Source organism: Drosophila eugracilis, unplaced genomic scaffold (assembly GCF_018153835.1).
Source record: "Drosophila eugracilis isolate 14026-0451.02 unplaced genomic scaffold, ASM1815383v1 contig_2154, whole genome shotgun sequence".
Classification (NCBI taxonomy): domain Eukaryota; kingdom Metazoa; phylum Arthropoda; class Insecta; order Diptera; family Drosophilidae; genus Drosophila; species Drosophila eugracilis.
In genome coordinates, this window is record NW_024573038.1 from 5,506,371 (window position 1) to 5,522,239 (window position 15,869).

General features: G+C 38.3%; 1 protein-coding gene across 29 annotated transcripts in view; it reads right to left on the bottom strand.

Annotated features, from left to right (window-relative positions):
- LOC108114218 (protein phosphatase 1 regulatory subunit 12B) overlaps positions 1-15,869 on the bottom strand; it is a 32,116-nt gene that overhangs the window by 1,570 nt on the left and 14,677 nt on the right. For 9 of the 29 annotated variants that reach the window (XM_017225051.1, XM_017225049.1, XM_017225046.2 and 6 more), the window contains 12 exons: positions 15,355-15,456; positions 15,157-15,285; positions 14,309-14,525; positions 12,077-12,910; positions 10,824-10,968; positions 10,514-10,756; positions 10,071-10,162; positions 9,831-9,893; positions 3,579-3,721; positions 3,424-3,514; positions 2,905-2,991; positions 257-1,824 (listed from right to left, as the gene is read on the bottom strand). In XM_017225051.1, coding sequence (XP_017080540.1) covers positions 1,708-1,824; positions 2,905-2,991; positions 3,424-3,514; positions 3,579-3,721; positions 9,831-9,893; positions 10,071-10,162; positions 10,514-10,756; positions 10,824-10,968; positions 12,077-12,910; positions 14,309-14,525; positions 15,157-15,285; positions 15,355-15,456 — 2,263 coding nt within the window. In that variant the 3' untranslated portion in view covers positions 257-1,707. Of the gene's footprint in view, positions 1-256; positions 1,825-2,904; positions 2,992-3,423; positions 3,515-3,578; positions 3,722-3,958; positions 5,134-7,250; positions 7,363-9,830; positions 9,894-10,070; positions 10,163-10,513; positions 10,757-10,823; positions 10,969-12,076; positions 12,911-14,308; positions 14,526-15,156; positions 15,286-15,354; positions 15,457-15,869 lie in introns of those variants that run through there. The other 20 variants (XM_017225053.2, XM_017225060.2, XM_017225054.2 and 17 more) reach the window with 13 other exon arrangements.

A 15,869-nucleotide genomic window follows, 5' to 3' on the forward strand; every position in this document is an offset into this window, starting at 1 on the left:
TCTCAAGAATAAAACCAGTTAACATGCACTTAACCACAAACTACACTCGAAACTTGAAACATAGGCGCTTAGATAATAGTCTCTGCGGAATCTGACTCGTGTGTATTTTTTTATGATTGTGATAAGCGAGCTATATAGACGGATCGATCGTATAATGACGAATGGATCTCATGAATTTTTATGCCTGATGCTAGTGTGCTTCCATGGACGTACACCCACCCAATGTGGCGTATTCAAAACAATAAACAGCAAAAAGTTGAATAAGAACGACAATGAGCAAAAGTTTTGTTTATTTCATATATGTTTATATATAATATATATATATATCTGTATAACTCAAGATCGTTCGATGGTGTTGTGGTCGAGAACACACAAAAGGATAAACAAAATTGCAGATAAAACTGGTAACAATATTAACAACAAGAGGTATAAATCCATAGTATAGTTTAATAGACATTATTTAAATAGTAGAGTATTAAGTAAGTATTTTTTATATGTACATTGGGAGTGTTTCAAAAAGTTTAATAGAGTTGACAGAATGCTTAATTCAGTTATTTTCGAATTTTAAAAACACTATTTAAATATTTTTAAAAACTTTTTGAAAATCTTTTTTGAAATCTTTTAAGGCGCCATAAAATATCTTTCAGCAGTAAACAAATCATATACACTTTAGTGTTTCCTTTTTTGTCAGAAATTAAACAACAATTTGAAACACTCCTTGTTACAGTTATAGCTAAAATATATTTTATTATATTCTTTTTTATGTGGTATGTGTATAACAACAAAACAACAGCCAGCTCATAATATTTGGGGCGCAGGTTCTTAGAATGGCTCAATTCAGTGTCAGTGGTTGGGGATTTACCGTTAAGCTTCCAGCATCACCAACTAAGACCACTTCTTCGCCTCTCCCAGATGATCGACTTCTGGATACTCTATATACTCGTATATCTACCCTCCAGATCCTTGGGCCGCTGATGCTGTTTTTCATTTCATTTTTATTGTTTGCTGGTGGTGGGGGCATTGATGATTGATCTCGTTGGTTTCGATGAGCTTTGCTTTGATTCGAGTGTGTGGGCTAACTTTTGATTTATAAGTACTTATCAACCGTACAGTGGGTTGGTCTGTAGGTCCCATATAATGATATAGTCCGATATAAATTACATTATAAATTCGCAAACATTTTCACCTAGCGCGCATATTTTTAGGTTTTCCGAAAACAAGCCGTGAGATTAATATTTTTCTATTCAAAAATTAACTACTTTTCAAGTTTGCGGTATTATCAAAGGTTTTGTAGTATATAAATAACTCCCAAGGAGTTATAGTATATTGTAGTAAGGTTTAAGGTGTATATTACCAGTGACCAGCAGTCCAAAGCCAATGAGCTCAATGTGAACTTAATTTAGCTACGATACATTTAGTTATTGTGTAATCGGTTATGCTTATATATCAATAATAATATTTTTAACAACATCGAAGTGTGTTAAGTATTGTTTAAAAGAAATAAGAGCAGGAAAAACATCGATTGTTATTTGATTATCGATGTTTACCTGCTTAAGAACATCGATGTTTTTCCAGTTCTCTAATAGAAACGATATAACGATCTTCGCGACATTGTGCTTGTGAGCAAAGGGGGCGTGAGAGATTTTTTTCTTTTGGGTGAACATATGTGGGCTGGTGCTGGGCAATCTAAATGCTTTTGATCTGCGCCTATTTGGTCTTGGCCAGCTGACTCTGAGCCGAGGTGGTCAGCTTGGAGACGACCCGTGTGAGGGCCCGATTCTCGGCTCGCAGACGGTCGTTCTCAGTCTTTAGCTTCTGCAATAGCTAAAATCACACAAAAAAAATAAGGACAACAGCAGCGACGCAAGAAAAATAAGTGGAAAGAACGCATATTTTCATTTGAGCGATTGCCGATTATCGATTGTTTCGATAGTTCGATTGATTGTTTGTTCGATCGATGAGGCGCGTGGGAAGAGAGAGAGAAAAGAAAATCAAATTTGAGTGAGCGTATTGAATGAGAGCGCTTTTGTATTTTTTTTTTTTTAATTTTTAACAATTAAGTGGTGAGTGCGATCGGTAGACGTATAACGGTAAACGTGTAACGTATATAAACGCATGGGAGCAACAGTGACCAAAAATCATAAAAGGTGACGAATGACAGAGAGCGAGATATTGATTGAGCGAGTGATGAATTGAGATGACATATTGATGACAGAGAAACAAAATGATCTGAAGATGAGAACATGTCTGATGTCTGTTGTTGCTGTTGTGTGATATGAAGAAAAAATACAAAAAAAACGATAGAAAACAAATATATGATCTGATCACGAAGCGAAGGTGGGGGGAGTCAAAAATAAATAGGCAACGAAAACCAAAGCGATCGCTTCACTGTACAGCGGGGGGTGGCACAAAAATATACAATATACTATACACAGGTCTTGAGGTAAATCAATTTTAAATAAAATCAAGTGCCATGGCATTCACACACAGAAGACAGCTAGTCAACTAGGTGTTCTATATGGTGTATAAAGCGCATCTGGCCAAAAAGTATAAGGGTATAAGGCAATAATAAAACTTCGATTAAAATATTATTAAGGGTGAGAGAGTGAGAAACGTTGTTTGCTCCAACTCAGTGCAAAGGGGTTTTGTTTTTTGTTTGGGTTATAAGAACAGAACAGATCTCAATATGAATTAATCCAAAAAGGTGGGTTAATAAATCAAAATTTCAGTCATGCAAGAATGGGGGATTTTCAAGGGGGAGGGAAAATATCATGAAATTATAAGAGGATAACCAAAAATAGCAATCAATTTCGAGTCCTGTTCTCAGAACACAAAAACAGCAACAGCGCGGCGGCAACGTTTAACGCTTATTTAGTTAGCAAAGAGGGACACTTTTGTAATTACCTTGAGCTCTTCTTCCAACTCGGAAAGCTTGCGTTCCATAGCTCTTCTTTCGCGTTTCTCAAGTTCAGATAGTGAATTTTTCGTTGTCTGCGAATGTGAAATGAAACAAGATGTGGTTGTTTTTCTATTTTCTTTTTCGATTTTGATTCGGATCTTGGGTCATAGTTTTCTGTTGTTCAGTCTTGTGGTGTTGTTTTTGGGTTTTTTTTTTGTTTGTTTGTTTGTTGTTGTTAAACAAAGATCGAAAAAATATACATATACGAGAGCGGGGTGTAAAGAGCGAAAGAGAGCGCGAGCAGTAAGCTTCACATGAGGGGGAAAAAGAGGCAGCTAGGTGGGTGGTTTATGTGTGATAAAAAGATTTATATTTTTTAGTGGCATCCTTGAACTAAGTTTATGGTGTTGCGTGTTGTTTTGTTGTTTGTTACTGCTGCCAGTTTCTGTTTATATTTGGCTTTTGGTTTATATAGTGGGCTTATGTGGGCGTGGCATGTTAGGGGCATGTGTTGCTGTACTTACGGCATTGGCGAATCTCTCGAGCGTTGCACGTGTCTGCACGGCTTCATCGTCCTTCTGCTTGAGCATTTGCTTCAGCTTATCATTCTCCAATCTAAATAGGATAAGCGATTATTGTGGTTATATTTCGGGCTTCTTGAAGGGGGCTTTATACTCACTTGGCCGCTTCCCAGAGCGCCTTGTAGTCAATGCCATCACCGTTCTCCGTCTTATCATTGCTGCTGGAGCTCTTCGACTCGCTAGTGGTGGCCGTACTCGCGGTGCTGCCCAGTCGGGAGCGAGATGTCCGCTCACTGCCGCTCTATAAGGAGGAAAAATAAATATAATTTAGTAATTAAGGACTTAAGATCTATGCTTCAGTAGCTTCTATTCAAATCAAAAGTTTTTCTTTTGGAAGTTTGAGCTAAGAACTATGTTTGCAAAGCCAATCTTTTTAAATATTAAAATACATAAATAAGAAAATGCTTATTTCTATACCAACAACAACAACACTCATAATATTTAAATAAATACAAACTTAGCCATAACACCTGCTTACTTCATATCCCTCGCTCTTCTCCGAGGATGCACTAATAGACCTTTGTGCTGCACTCTTAGAACGCGTGCGATTACGGGACTTGCGTTCCTGTTCCCGTAGCGAATTACTTCTTGTGGCTGCAATGGCCGCCACTGTGGCTCCAGCACTGGTTACTCCATTTGAGCTGGAAGATACTCCACCAGCATAGGCTGCATTCAGGCTACTATTAGAGGCCGACAGGGATTTGGTCTTCAGCAAACGAGAACCCTTGAATGAGTTGGATGAACTCAGACTCGGCGACTTGAAGCTGAGCGAGGCGGTGGTCACGCCCTTATCATAACTGCTCGAATAGGGACTGACATAACGGTCGCTGGTGGAGTACGAAGATCCCGCCGAGGAGTAAGAGCTGGGATTGTACCTTGAACTGTCGTAGCCACCGCCACCACCACTGCCTGTTCCATTCGAGGTAGTGGACGACGATGAGGATGAGACGGTGGACAGAGAGGAGGAGAGAGCAGATGCTTTAGATTGGCCGTAATTGTGGGTTTGGCTAATATGCTTGCCCACCACCAGGTGGCTATAATGGTGACCTCCGCCGGTGGCCACCGAACCCGAAGCTGATGAAGCGGTGGTTGGCTGCAGCTGCAGATAGTAGCGATTGCCCTGGTGCGATTGCGTTTTAGTTGCTGGCGTGGCATTGGCCGCAGAAGCTATGGATGTGGAGGCATGGCATGTGGAGGCGGATGAGGTTACAGCCGACGATGGGCCACCACTGCTTGCGGTTGGCTGATGGGAATGCTGATTCGAATAGTGGTTGCTGGTGCTGGTGAACTGCTGATGATGATGATGATGATGGTGATATTTGGATGCCCCGTAATCATAGCGACTGCCTGCATTACCATAAGCACTCCGTCCGCCAGCTGATGCTCCTCCGCCGTACAAACTCTCACGTGAATTATAGACACTGGCATAGGGACTCTGGTAACTGGAGGTGCCACTGCTGCTGGGGAAGTAACCTGTGCTTAAGGGACGACCAGTGCTGCCGGAACTGTTATAGCTACTTCCATTGTAGTTATACACCCCGGTTCCCCCACCCGAGGGAGCCATCCGTGAACTGGAGGACAGCGATCGCCGGCGGCTGGACAGCGGCGCCTGGGTTCGTGATCTCGACCGAAAGGACATCGCGCTGATGGAAACTATAAGAATTTTGGCCTCATTAGCTCGCTGCCATCTATCTCCTGGCACTTCGTATATCAATCGTTAATGCCAAAGTGCAATTTGGCTTAAATAATCCAACCAAAAACCACATGACTTGTACGCTCTTTCTTATAAGAAGGGATTTTCCATTTTGGCCAGAGGTTTGCATTGATTTTATATCAGAGAAAATGTTTAAAGATTGTCTAAGATTGTTTAAATGAAATCTTTCTCAGTTCATTTAAGCTATTTATGGTTTAATTTAAATAAATCTTAAATTTCATAGACGTTTCTCCTGGTAAGATAGAAATACTCTTCAGAAAATTAAAAAGGTTTTTTCTCAAGAAACTTTTATCTTTTAAACATATATTATTCACTTTATTCCACTAATTTCTAATCTTCCATTAAATCTAACTTTACTTCAATTAAAAAGAAAAAGCTTTCACGAAAACCGACAGCTGCCATTCGAAAGTCTCTTTGAACTTTAATTTGATTTCGATTCCAAGATTCTATATAAAGAACGCATTTCAATCAAACGACAGCCCCCTGGGGATTATCCGCAGTTGAAGGGCATTTGAACTTCGATTCTGATAGATTTGTGTTCCATTTTTAGAAGTGCACACACAGAAAAGGCAATTACAATTATAATCAAAAACGAACACAAAATGTTCTTGAATTCGACATAAACAAAAATAAAGGAAAACAAACAACTTTTCGGTTGTGTTTACACATGTGTATATTATATATCCATCGGCTATACGCTCGTGCGATATTTCGATATGGAGAACGCAATATTGACATGTGGTTGAGCGGAATCGGTTTTGGCCGTGCACCGGGAAAACCGAAAATGACGTCAAGGCATAAATTTTGACAATTTTCATTTAGGATTTCGACGTGTTCTGGGAGTATGGGGATCTCGCCGGGAGGCTCTTCATGGGATTGAAAACACATAGAAAACGTGATAAATGGCTACGAATATCCCATTGCCGGCCTGGTATTTATTTGTTTCTCTAAGTTGATGCCTCTCATCCTCCGCCCACGCCGTAAGAAACAACAAACATGAAACACCGTCGGACCGTCAGACCAGAAAACGTTTTTCATCTCAAGCAGTTTCGGTTTCCTAGTAGATCCATTCTATGTATCTTCTATATAAATCGGTCTATCTATAGGACAATCGCCCCATGAATGAGCGGCTTTTTAAATGTTTGTCGTTTTGCAACAATTTCCCTCGTCTATACCTTCTATTTTGTGGTAATTCAAACGTTTAGCTTGGTAAATTTCTCATAAAAAAACATAAAAACGAAACATTTTAAAAATACAGATTTTCTGTTGTGTCATCCTAAAGATAAATGAACTGACCGGGTCATGGAGGCATCGTTAAATGGATTAGGAAATAGACATAAATTGGGAAAAATTATAAAATGTTAAAATAATTGAAGACAAATTTGTTTGGCCACTGGATTAACCAAAAAAATACTACTTTATCTTAAAAACATTACTTTAAACTTTATACTTCAAAAGTAGTTAGGTTTTCTTTCTTAAAAATTAAAAATTTCCTTTCCTAAAAAAAGTAAACTTTACAGAATTTCAGAAATTTTTAGCATTTTTAATAATTTTTAAGAAAGACCTTTACCAAAATGTCTTAAAAATCCTTTTAACTTTCAGTGTATATTGGTTTCCAATTTTCTCTAACTGAACTTTAACATTTACTAACACGAAAAAAATCAAATAAACTTAGCACGTTCACGAAATCAAATTAAAAACTTATCAAAATAGTTGACCATATTTGAGCCAGAAGCCAGCCGAGAGAGCATCAACTTGAAATGTCCAAAAATTATGCGCAGTTGGCCAAAAAAGGCAACGCGGAGCGATTTCATCAACTGAAAACCAGCGAACTTGCTGTGGCTGGCAGTCAAATCTTTAACTTCGGTTTGGAAAATCCCCTCTGGCCCCATGATGATGATCTGATCCCAGGGGTAAACTGATCTAAGCGTATTGCAATTTATTATTTTTTATCTCAACAATCTTCTTTGACACGTTCGATGACAGCTGGGTCTTATGGTTTTTGGTCTCTGGTTGCACTTGACGTATTAAATTCTTGAGTTTAATTGGGATTTACATTGAGTTTTAGACTTGGTTGATTGGTTTAGCTTGGCTTGAGATGATCTGAACTGAATCGAACTGAGAGATGATCCGCTGTGCTGGGCGCACAAAACTCAACTGTGTTGCTCGCCGACGATTTGAAATGTTTTATTTGAAAGCGAACGATCGGAAATAAACACAGAAGAGCAGCACCGAAAGAGAACTAAGAGCTGAATAAAGAGAGGAAAAGCCGGAAAAATAAACCAAATCATTGAGAATACATATATACTGATATATATATTTTCAACTCAAATATGAAAACAAGGAAAAAGAAAATTAATAAGAGCAGGGAAAGGAGCCAAATTTTCACTTGAAATTGCGCACACGAAAAATTCAGTGGGCCGAGTTTTTCACCTGGTGGTGGGCCCACCACTGATGGTCTAGTCTAAATTTAGTAAATCGCACACGTATTTGGCCCAATGTCCGAGACGCAAGATTGTTAACTATGCTGGGGTCAGAAAATCAGGGGAACACAGACACACATCCACATACATAGATAAAAGAGAGCACTGCAAACTGGGCCAAAAGGCGAAGCACAGTCATTGACACATGACTGCAGTGAATTCAAAGAAAATTCAAAAAATGTATACAAGAAAAAAGAGAGTTCTGCGAGCTTAGGAAAAACTATTTTTGTTTTGGTTTAAATTTAGCGTTAAGTGCGCGACAGGAGGAGTTGCTGCCATCTTTACATCACTCTCTACCTCCCTCCCTTCCCTCCTTTATAACTGGGCCAAAAACATTCCCCTTGCCCCTTGCCCAGCCACAGAGAGTTTACACTTTCGTTGAATGCATTTTTACCCCTGGCTAAAAATACCGAATGACGATCCTTTTGCCGCAGGGAGAATGAGGAAGTGAATGCCTTGCAGCCCAAACTGTTATAAATTTAGTTCTTCTCGCTTTTCTCGCTTTTTTTTTTGCAAAGTTCAATGTACGTGTGCCAGCTTTTCTCTATTAGATTTCCTTTTGCTTTGGGTCGTGCCTCTGTAATTACCCAATTTATTATAAAATGCATACTCTGTCTACAAAGGAAAAGATTGTGAAAGTGATTTCCCCCCAGATGCATTTGCAAACTGACAACTTAAACAAAAAAAAAAAAAGTAGAATAATGCACAATGGCACACTTGACATCGTCAATCAGAGAGCGTCAGTTGGTCTGCCATCGTTTTAGATGGATCGCTTGGGGAACCACATGCCGAAAACTGCATAATATTTATTGCTTTACGGTAATAAATACGAAAAACCAAAAGTTTAAAAAGCCAGTTCTGGGAAAATAGTGTTCATAAAAAAAGGGAATTCCAAATTTTAAAGGCATTCTGCAGGTATAAAACAAATTTAGACATCGCTTATTACATCATTTTTCATTTCATGGAAATGTAGACATAATTCGGCGCAATTTCAAAACAAGAAATTAACAATAAAATTCACTTTTAATGCTTTTCTAAAATGCGCAATAAAATTACAATGAGGATGTATGATCGGCTTTGTTAAATATTTTAAACAAAGAAGTATCGCTTTTAGCTGCTGGTACAAAGAGTTTTCAAGTTGAAATATTTCTGATATGATTTTGTAGAACTTTTATGTTTGATTTTTAAGTAAAAAGAAAGTCTATATTATATAAGCTATTTAAATCTTAAATCCCACACATTTAATCTTTTTCTATTCATTTATTACAAACAAAATCAGTTTCAACATTAAGTTTCCTTAATTTGGAGTTCATTTTGTACATTTGTGATTAAATTTCCATACAAATCCTTCCTACATATTATGGCGACATGCGACCCCATTAAGCCAATCCCATTAAATAAACCAAATCTGACCTGAACTAGTTAATGAAACTATAACAAATGATTCCTTATTAATCAATGCTAAACAGAATAGACGATTTATGAGTCTTCTTTAATCGTCCAATCAGCAAAACAATTAATAAACATTTTGCAGAAACAAGCAAATTGCACGTTAATGACAAGATGCACTCAGAAATTGTGTCAGTTTTTAATAATAGGCGACACCGGCGCTGACACTTGCTCAGATAAATGGTTAACAGGTTCGTGCGGGGCATCTTAGACTCGTGATTTTTTTGGACTTGGACGCAAATTGGATGCGCACTAATAGTTCTGACCTCGGCCATGAAAGGATTTACAATTTTGCCTTGCACTTACACTCAAATTCCCACACACGAAAATTTACCGAACCCACAATGCCACGTGCGCACTTATTCCCCCGAAAGTGGCAAATCATAATTTCGTTTTTGGGTCGCCCGCTAATTGGAACAGACTGGCTGACGATAAGGGGGCGAGGCGGTGGAAACTTGTGGGGCAGCACTCTCAAGCTACTTTGAAGGACGCGGAGCGGTCTAAAAATGTGACAAGGTGTGACGAAGGCAAAGTCAAGTAGAAAGAACACATTTCTGTCAGGTGCAGCAGGGAAATAAGAAAAGCTGACACAATAATTCTAATTACTTGGCAAGGTGTGAAATATTCAATAATATTTATACTTGTTATAGTTGTTGTTGTTGGTAGTTAACATATGGTAAGCACTAATTATCCATAAGACTCACCTCCTTTTCCTTCTCCTCGTTGTCGTTGTTAGAAGATTCGTTCTGTCGCTCGGGATCCAGTTCCTGCAGTAGCAGAAAAACAAAAGATATTCAATTTAGCATTCTTCTAATCTCCCAACTAATTAGCAATTTGGCTAAGAATAGTTGGCATACGACTCTTGGTACGCTGGCTCATTTATTCTGACAAACTGCCTGGCAATTAGGCACACAAATGATGTATCTCCTTGCCATACTACTTACATCCATGTGCACCACGCCCGTTGATCTGCGCTTCGGTTTGCGTCGCCTCTGAATGATGGTCTGTGTGCGATTATCGTTCTCCTTGTCGTTATCTATTGGAGAAAAAGTTATAAATTATTAAAGTTAGTTAGGGGTAGTTAATAAAAGGCAAATATATCTTCTTTTCTTGATTGAAAAAAGAATCAACTTAAACTTACTTACAGCTAAAACTCAGTTCTTGTAAAATTGTCATATTATGGCGTATTTTACAACATTTAAAGTACAAAGTTTCTGACATTAATGGGATTTTTGACAGAATTTTAAGATAATCTTACATATGCATATTTTTCCATAACATTATTACAAATTTAATTGAATTTCTTATGACATTAAATAATCAAATATCATATTTTTATATCATATTTTAGTTAATCATCCCCGAAAATTCCACGACTTGCCCTTACCCTTATCGTCATGATTTGACGTGGCATTAGTTGCCGTTGCTGCTGCATGATTGGCACTGGTTGCAGACACTGAATTGGAGGTTGAGTTAGTAGTCGTGGCCGTTGCTGTATTTGCTCCCGTTGGCGTTGCATTCGTCTCGTACTTGCGAGCTGAGGGCGTGACATAGGCACTGTTGTTGGTGGCCTCGCTAGGAGCGGAAACAGGACGACCCACAGAGTTGAGCGACTGATTGGAAGCATTAACTAGAAGCAGAAATTAAATAGTTAAATATATATTAAGAAAATATAAAGATAATCCCTGCTAACTTACGAGCATTGGGACCACTGCTGATGCGCCGCTGGACACCAGTTGTGGTGGATAAATTGGCGGCTGCCATCACCGCCGGAGCACTTGGTATGATGGTGCTGTTGTTGGGGGGATATGTGCCACCGCTGGTAATGTCCTCCAACTTGAACTGCATGGGAATATAAACTATTACTATATGCTAAATTAAATGTTAAATACATATTTGTTAAGTATCAATTTATGTTTTGAAATGTTTCTCTATAATTGTCGTTTCTGTTTCTGGGTTGTGTGCAATGTGTTTGTTTTTCTTACAAGAAGCTATGCCGTGTCTTGAATCATTCGAATGCAGCGGAAGTTAGTTTATACTAAACATTTAGTAGTAATCAACAAGTATCAGACACCATTTCCATTTGGGATCCATCAGTTAGAGAGCCCGCAACCCATTACCTAAGCTAAGCAATCTCTGTATTTCCTTGAACCATTTTGATTATTATATTTGAAACATAAATGTAGATGTTGATAGAATATATATAAAACATGCAAATATTTGTTGTTAACTTTGATAAAGATTCTGGTCAAAAGCAACTTCTGAACATTCAGTAGTAAGAGTAAAGAAACATTAAGGCAAGATGGGCCAAAATTAGTAACACTTTTTGCATTTTTTGTATGTAAAGATTTGTACATCAATGAAAGAGAGTCTGTGATTGAATATATATATATGTATGAAAAATAATAAAATAAATATATGATTCTATGTAATAATACATAATATATAATGATCTATCTAATGATGCATTTACTTAGTTTCTGAGCAGGTCAGGCATAAGTTACGAGCAAATTAAAACATGAAGAAATACAACTAAACGAAATAGTTCTTAAAATATATTCAGGCGATAAAACAATATAGTAAAATACATATTCATAAAAGCGTATCACTGTAATATAAAATATTACCCCTGCAAAGCAATTAATAAATATGATTAGGCGTTAATATGGCAGCGAAATCAAAATATGTCGATATCAAAATAATGACCTAAAACTAAAGTCCAAAAAGCAATAGAAAATCGATGAGGTAGGTTACTTTTATGAATTCGACCAAAGCAAGGGCAATTTCCACTGTGCCTAGTCATAGTTCTCTATTAATACAGACACTAATCAAAGTAACTTTCATGCTACACTTAGAGATTAACAAAAATATCGAAAAATAGTCTTGTGGATTAGGATAACTCGGTTTGGAATCGCTTAGAGGGCAGAAGAAGTGGGTAGTGTGGGCATACCTTGGAGCCGGCATCGAATTTCAGGCGCCAAGACGGACGACGTTCTGCTGCAGAAGTTGAAGTAGATGAGGCAGCACCACTCGTACCACTTGGACCGCCACCACCCCCTGGGTTCCCGTCCGTTGTGCGTCGGGCATATAGACTTAGTAATGAGTCCCGGGCATTGAAATCCGGATGTGAGGACACGGGCGATGCGGTATCGGACTTCGTTTCCGATTCCTGACTGGTACACAGACTCCGCTTGTCCCGCAATCGCACTGGACTCTCGAGGGCAGCAGGCGTGGTGGCCGCCGAGGTTGATTTTATAGCTTCTGTGCTGGCAACAGCAGGAGCTGGTATCAATGGCAGATCCGTGGGCCTAGCGGCATGTACTGGCTCATCGGCCTTCTTCTCTTCGCTGGAACTTTTGGCAACTGGGTCAGTCTTTTGGGGAGTTCTTGGAGTGTTGCTCTCTACATTCTCTGAGCTTTCAGGTAGCCTATCCCGCCGTGGCATTATCGTATAGCTAGCACTGACAACCGTCTGATCTTGATCACCCTCCGGATCACTATTGGCATCAGCCTCACCCGAAAGGGATCTTCGCACCGGAGCGGATAGGGTAAAACTAGCAGTGGTATCATTCAGACTTTGGCCAGCTGGAGGATTAGTGACCACCACCTCCTCGATCTCCGTTTCATCGGTGGCCGTCGTTGTGGTGGGTATTATGGCTGGCGGTGGTGTGGTGGGCGGTGGTGGCGGTTGCGACTCGTCCCGCTGCTCATTACTGCTGCCGCTGCTGTCGAGGATCGATGATGCTGGAGCTGATGATGCCGATGATGCTGAGCTTGTTTCGTTCTGTTAATAATATTAGTTCGGAACAAATAAAAAACAGTTGTCCTAAAGGCAATGGACGCGAGTGTGTTTTTTTCTTCTTTCAAACAAAAATCAAAAAAGGATCTCACTATACATAGGTAAGAGAAATATCAATTTGCATACTATACAATGATACTTAAGTTGTGATCCGATTTGATTACTCATGCAAATGGGACATGCAAAATGATAATCATCAACATATTCCATAGACATACAGTTTACTGCTATATAAATAAATATATATATATATATATATAGAGCCTAGTAAGTAGTACAGAACTGAACATAGAGATAACTTAAAAACTGAAACATAAATACAAATCGGAATGATAATTACGCTATGGTTCACTGATCTGCAGCTGCTACTTGATACTGATACTGATACTGATATGCTATGATGTTTTGGAAATCATAAATATATATATAAAGCTATGCTAATAACAATGATGAGGCGGGGGCTAAAGGCTAAAGGCCAAAGGGCTTGGGCAGGGCAGAGCAGAGCTGGGCGTAGGCTAATAAGGCGGAGGCGAAAAACGCAGGAACTGAATTCAACTTGATTGGTTAAGTGTGACGTTGCGATCGATCACGAACGAATAATAATAATCAAACGGGTGCCAACGTACGCTAAATGAGAACTGATTGATTGATGGGACGCTGATTGAAATGATGGCAGCTTAGGGCTGCTTTTTTGATTGGGATGAGACAACAGAATGCAACAGATTCGAATTATAACCATTGAGGTGGTGTAGTTTATCAATCAAGATCACTATAAGGTGTTAACAACCCGTTGGGAAACTTGATTTTATAACATGATAATATTTTTTTAATATTTCTAAACTTTTAGTGTTTAGTTTTTTGTATAATTTAGATTTTAGTTTCATTTTTAATATTGTAGTAAATTCTATCAAATTTATAGCATACTTTTAAGGGCAAGCTATAAAACCTCTTGCATTCTGCTTAGTACACGATATTTTCTAAGCTACAAATCACTATTTTAGTACACTTTTCGCTCACTCGCACAAACAAATTAATTAATATCTGTAACTTAATGAAAGTGTTTGTGTAAGTGAACATAATCGAACACATAAAACAGAAAGGGATATCCAAAAGTAACAGGGACACCATAACCATAAGCATTTATATTTTTTGGTTTTTGATCTGGTGTGTATTTGCTCAACGTTTCAGTGGGTGTGAACTGCATGTGGACATCGTGTATGGAGGAGCACTGTAATCCCAACTAAGATTACAGCCATGATGAACTACCAAATGATTCTATGAAGAGAGAGCTTCCTCTAGGTGTGAATGTTTTGGTTTGATTTTTGTTGTGATAGCGTGGATGATTCGGTTAGGAGTATCCAACTTGGACACTGGACTACTTACGCCGCTGTTACTAATGGTGTTCGTTGTGGTGGCGCTGATATTATTGTTATTATTATTGTTGGCCATGCCCATGTTCTTCTTCTTAACCAACTCCTCGGCACTCTTGATCTCGTCCAGGGTAACGCCTTGTGTCGAGCGGCGAGTCTCCCTCACGCGCTTGGCATGTGCCTTTCGCTGCGTTTCACTCTCCTCATCGCGCACTGGTGGCACAAAGGATCTATAAGTTGGTTGAAATAAGAAACGAAGCATTAGAAAAGTTTTAACCACATGAAAACTAATCAAACAAAGGGCTGTATAAACGTTTTTCCTTAAGAAGGTAGTAGCAACACAGCGAGCGGTAAAACACGAACAAAAACTGTAACTTAACGCAGGTTAACTTTTATTATTGGTTCATTAAGTTATCATTATAAAAATTTGGTTAATGGAATCCTCACAAATATTGCTTTTGATTAGGTTTTTTAATACCTCAAATCCTAATCTATAATAGTGGAAAGTTATGAATCAAGTCTAGTTCTTTTTGAACTTCAAAGTTCATTTAGTTCTAATTAAAGCAAGTTTTGGTTTATGGAAAGTTATCAGAAAAGTCTAGAATATGGATCTTCTCTTCTTTCTTTTTGTACATTCAAGTATTAAGTTTTAACAACAAAATATATGACATTTTCTAGGAATCCCTTTCACGCAAAAACGCTATCATTTCTGTATTTCTTATATTTATATTATTTAGGCGACCATCATGCTACACAAAAAAAAGAGTCTTTAAGAGTAGCAGGCTTAATCAGGTTAGCTTTTAGCTAGCGGGGTTAGCTCAACGTCAATGAAAACATAAAAAAGAAATCATCTCTCATTACTTGAAGAAGTTTTTGATCATATTGCTGGTGGACTGTTTGACCGGCGGCTTAGAGCTCTCCACATCGCTGACACTGGCCGTGGACGAGCCACCATTATTGCTCTTTTCAGCCTGTTTCGCTGTAACTTGGCTAATTGATCGACAACGAAGGTTTAAAACAAAACTTTTTACATAAAATGAATAATCAAAATAAACTTACCTGCGAATTGGTGGGGTCTGTACGGTTGTCGATGGAGAATTAAGCGCCGTATTTGCAGTAGCTGCTGCACTTGTAGGCGTGGCAATCGTAACGGTCGGTTTCCTAAAGTTAATTAATAAAGAAAAAAAACGATTTTAGTTGGGAGTTCACAGTTTATAGAGGAAAACAGCCAAGAGAGGGTAGACGACATTGGTGCGTGGCCTAGGAAAATATGTTAAATAGTTTGGTGCAATGAGTTTTGGTTTCTGAAGGTGTAGACGAGAAGAAGCTAAGCAAAAGCACAGTTAGGTTAATAGTTACAGTAAATTAGTTTTTTTTTTTTGGGTTAACAGCTATGAGTAGGCGTGATTGTTCCTTAAACTAGATCAGATTTTAGGTATAGGAAAGTAATAATAATAATAAGGTAAAAATATATATAAAAATAAAGATATAGGATCTTAAATTGATTATAATTGTCTAGTAAAGAATACATTTAATTAAGATTTTTGTTGAGTTTTTAGATATATAAGTTTGGT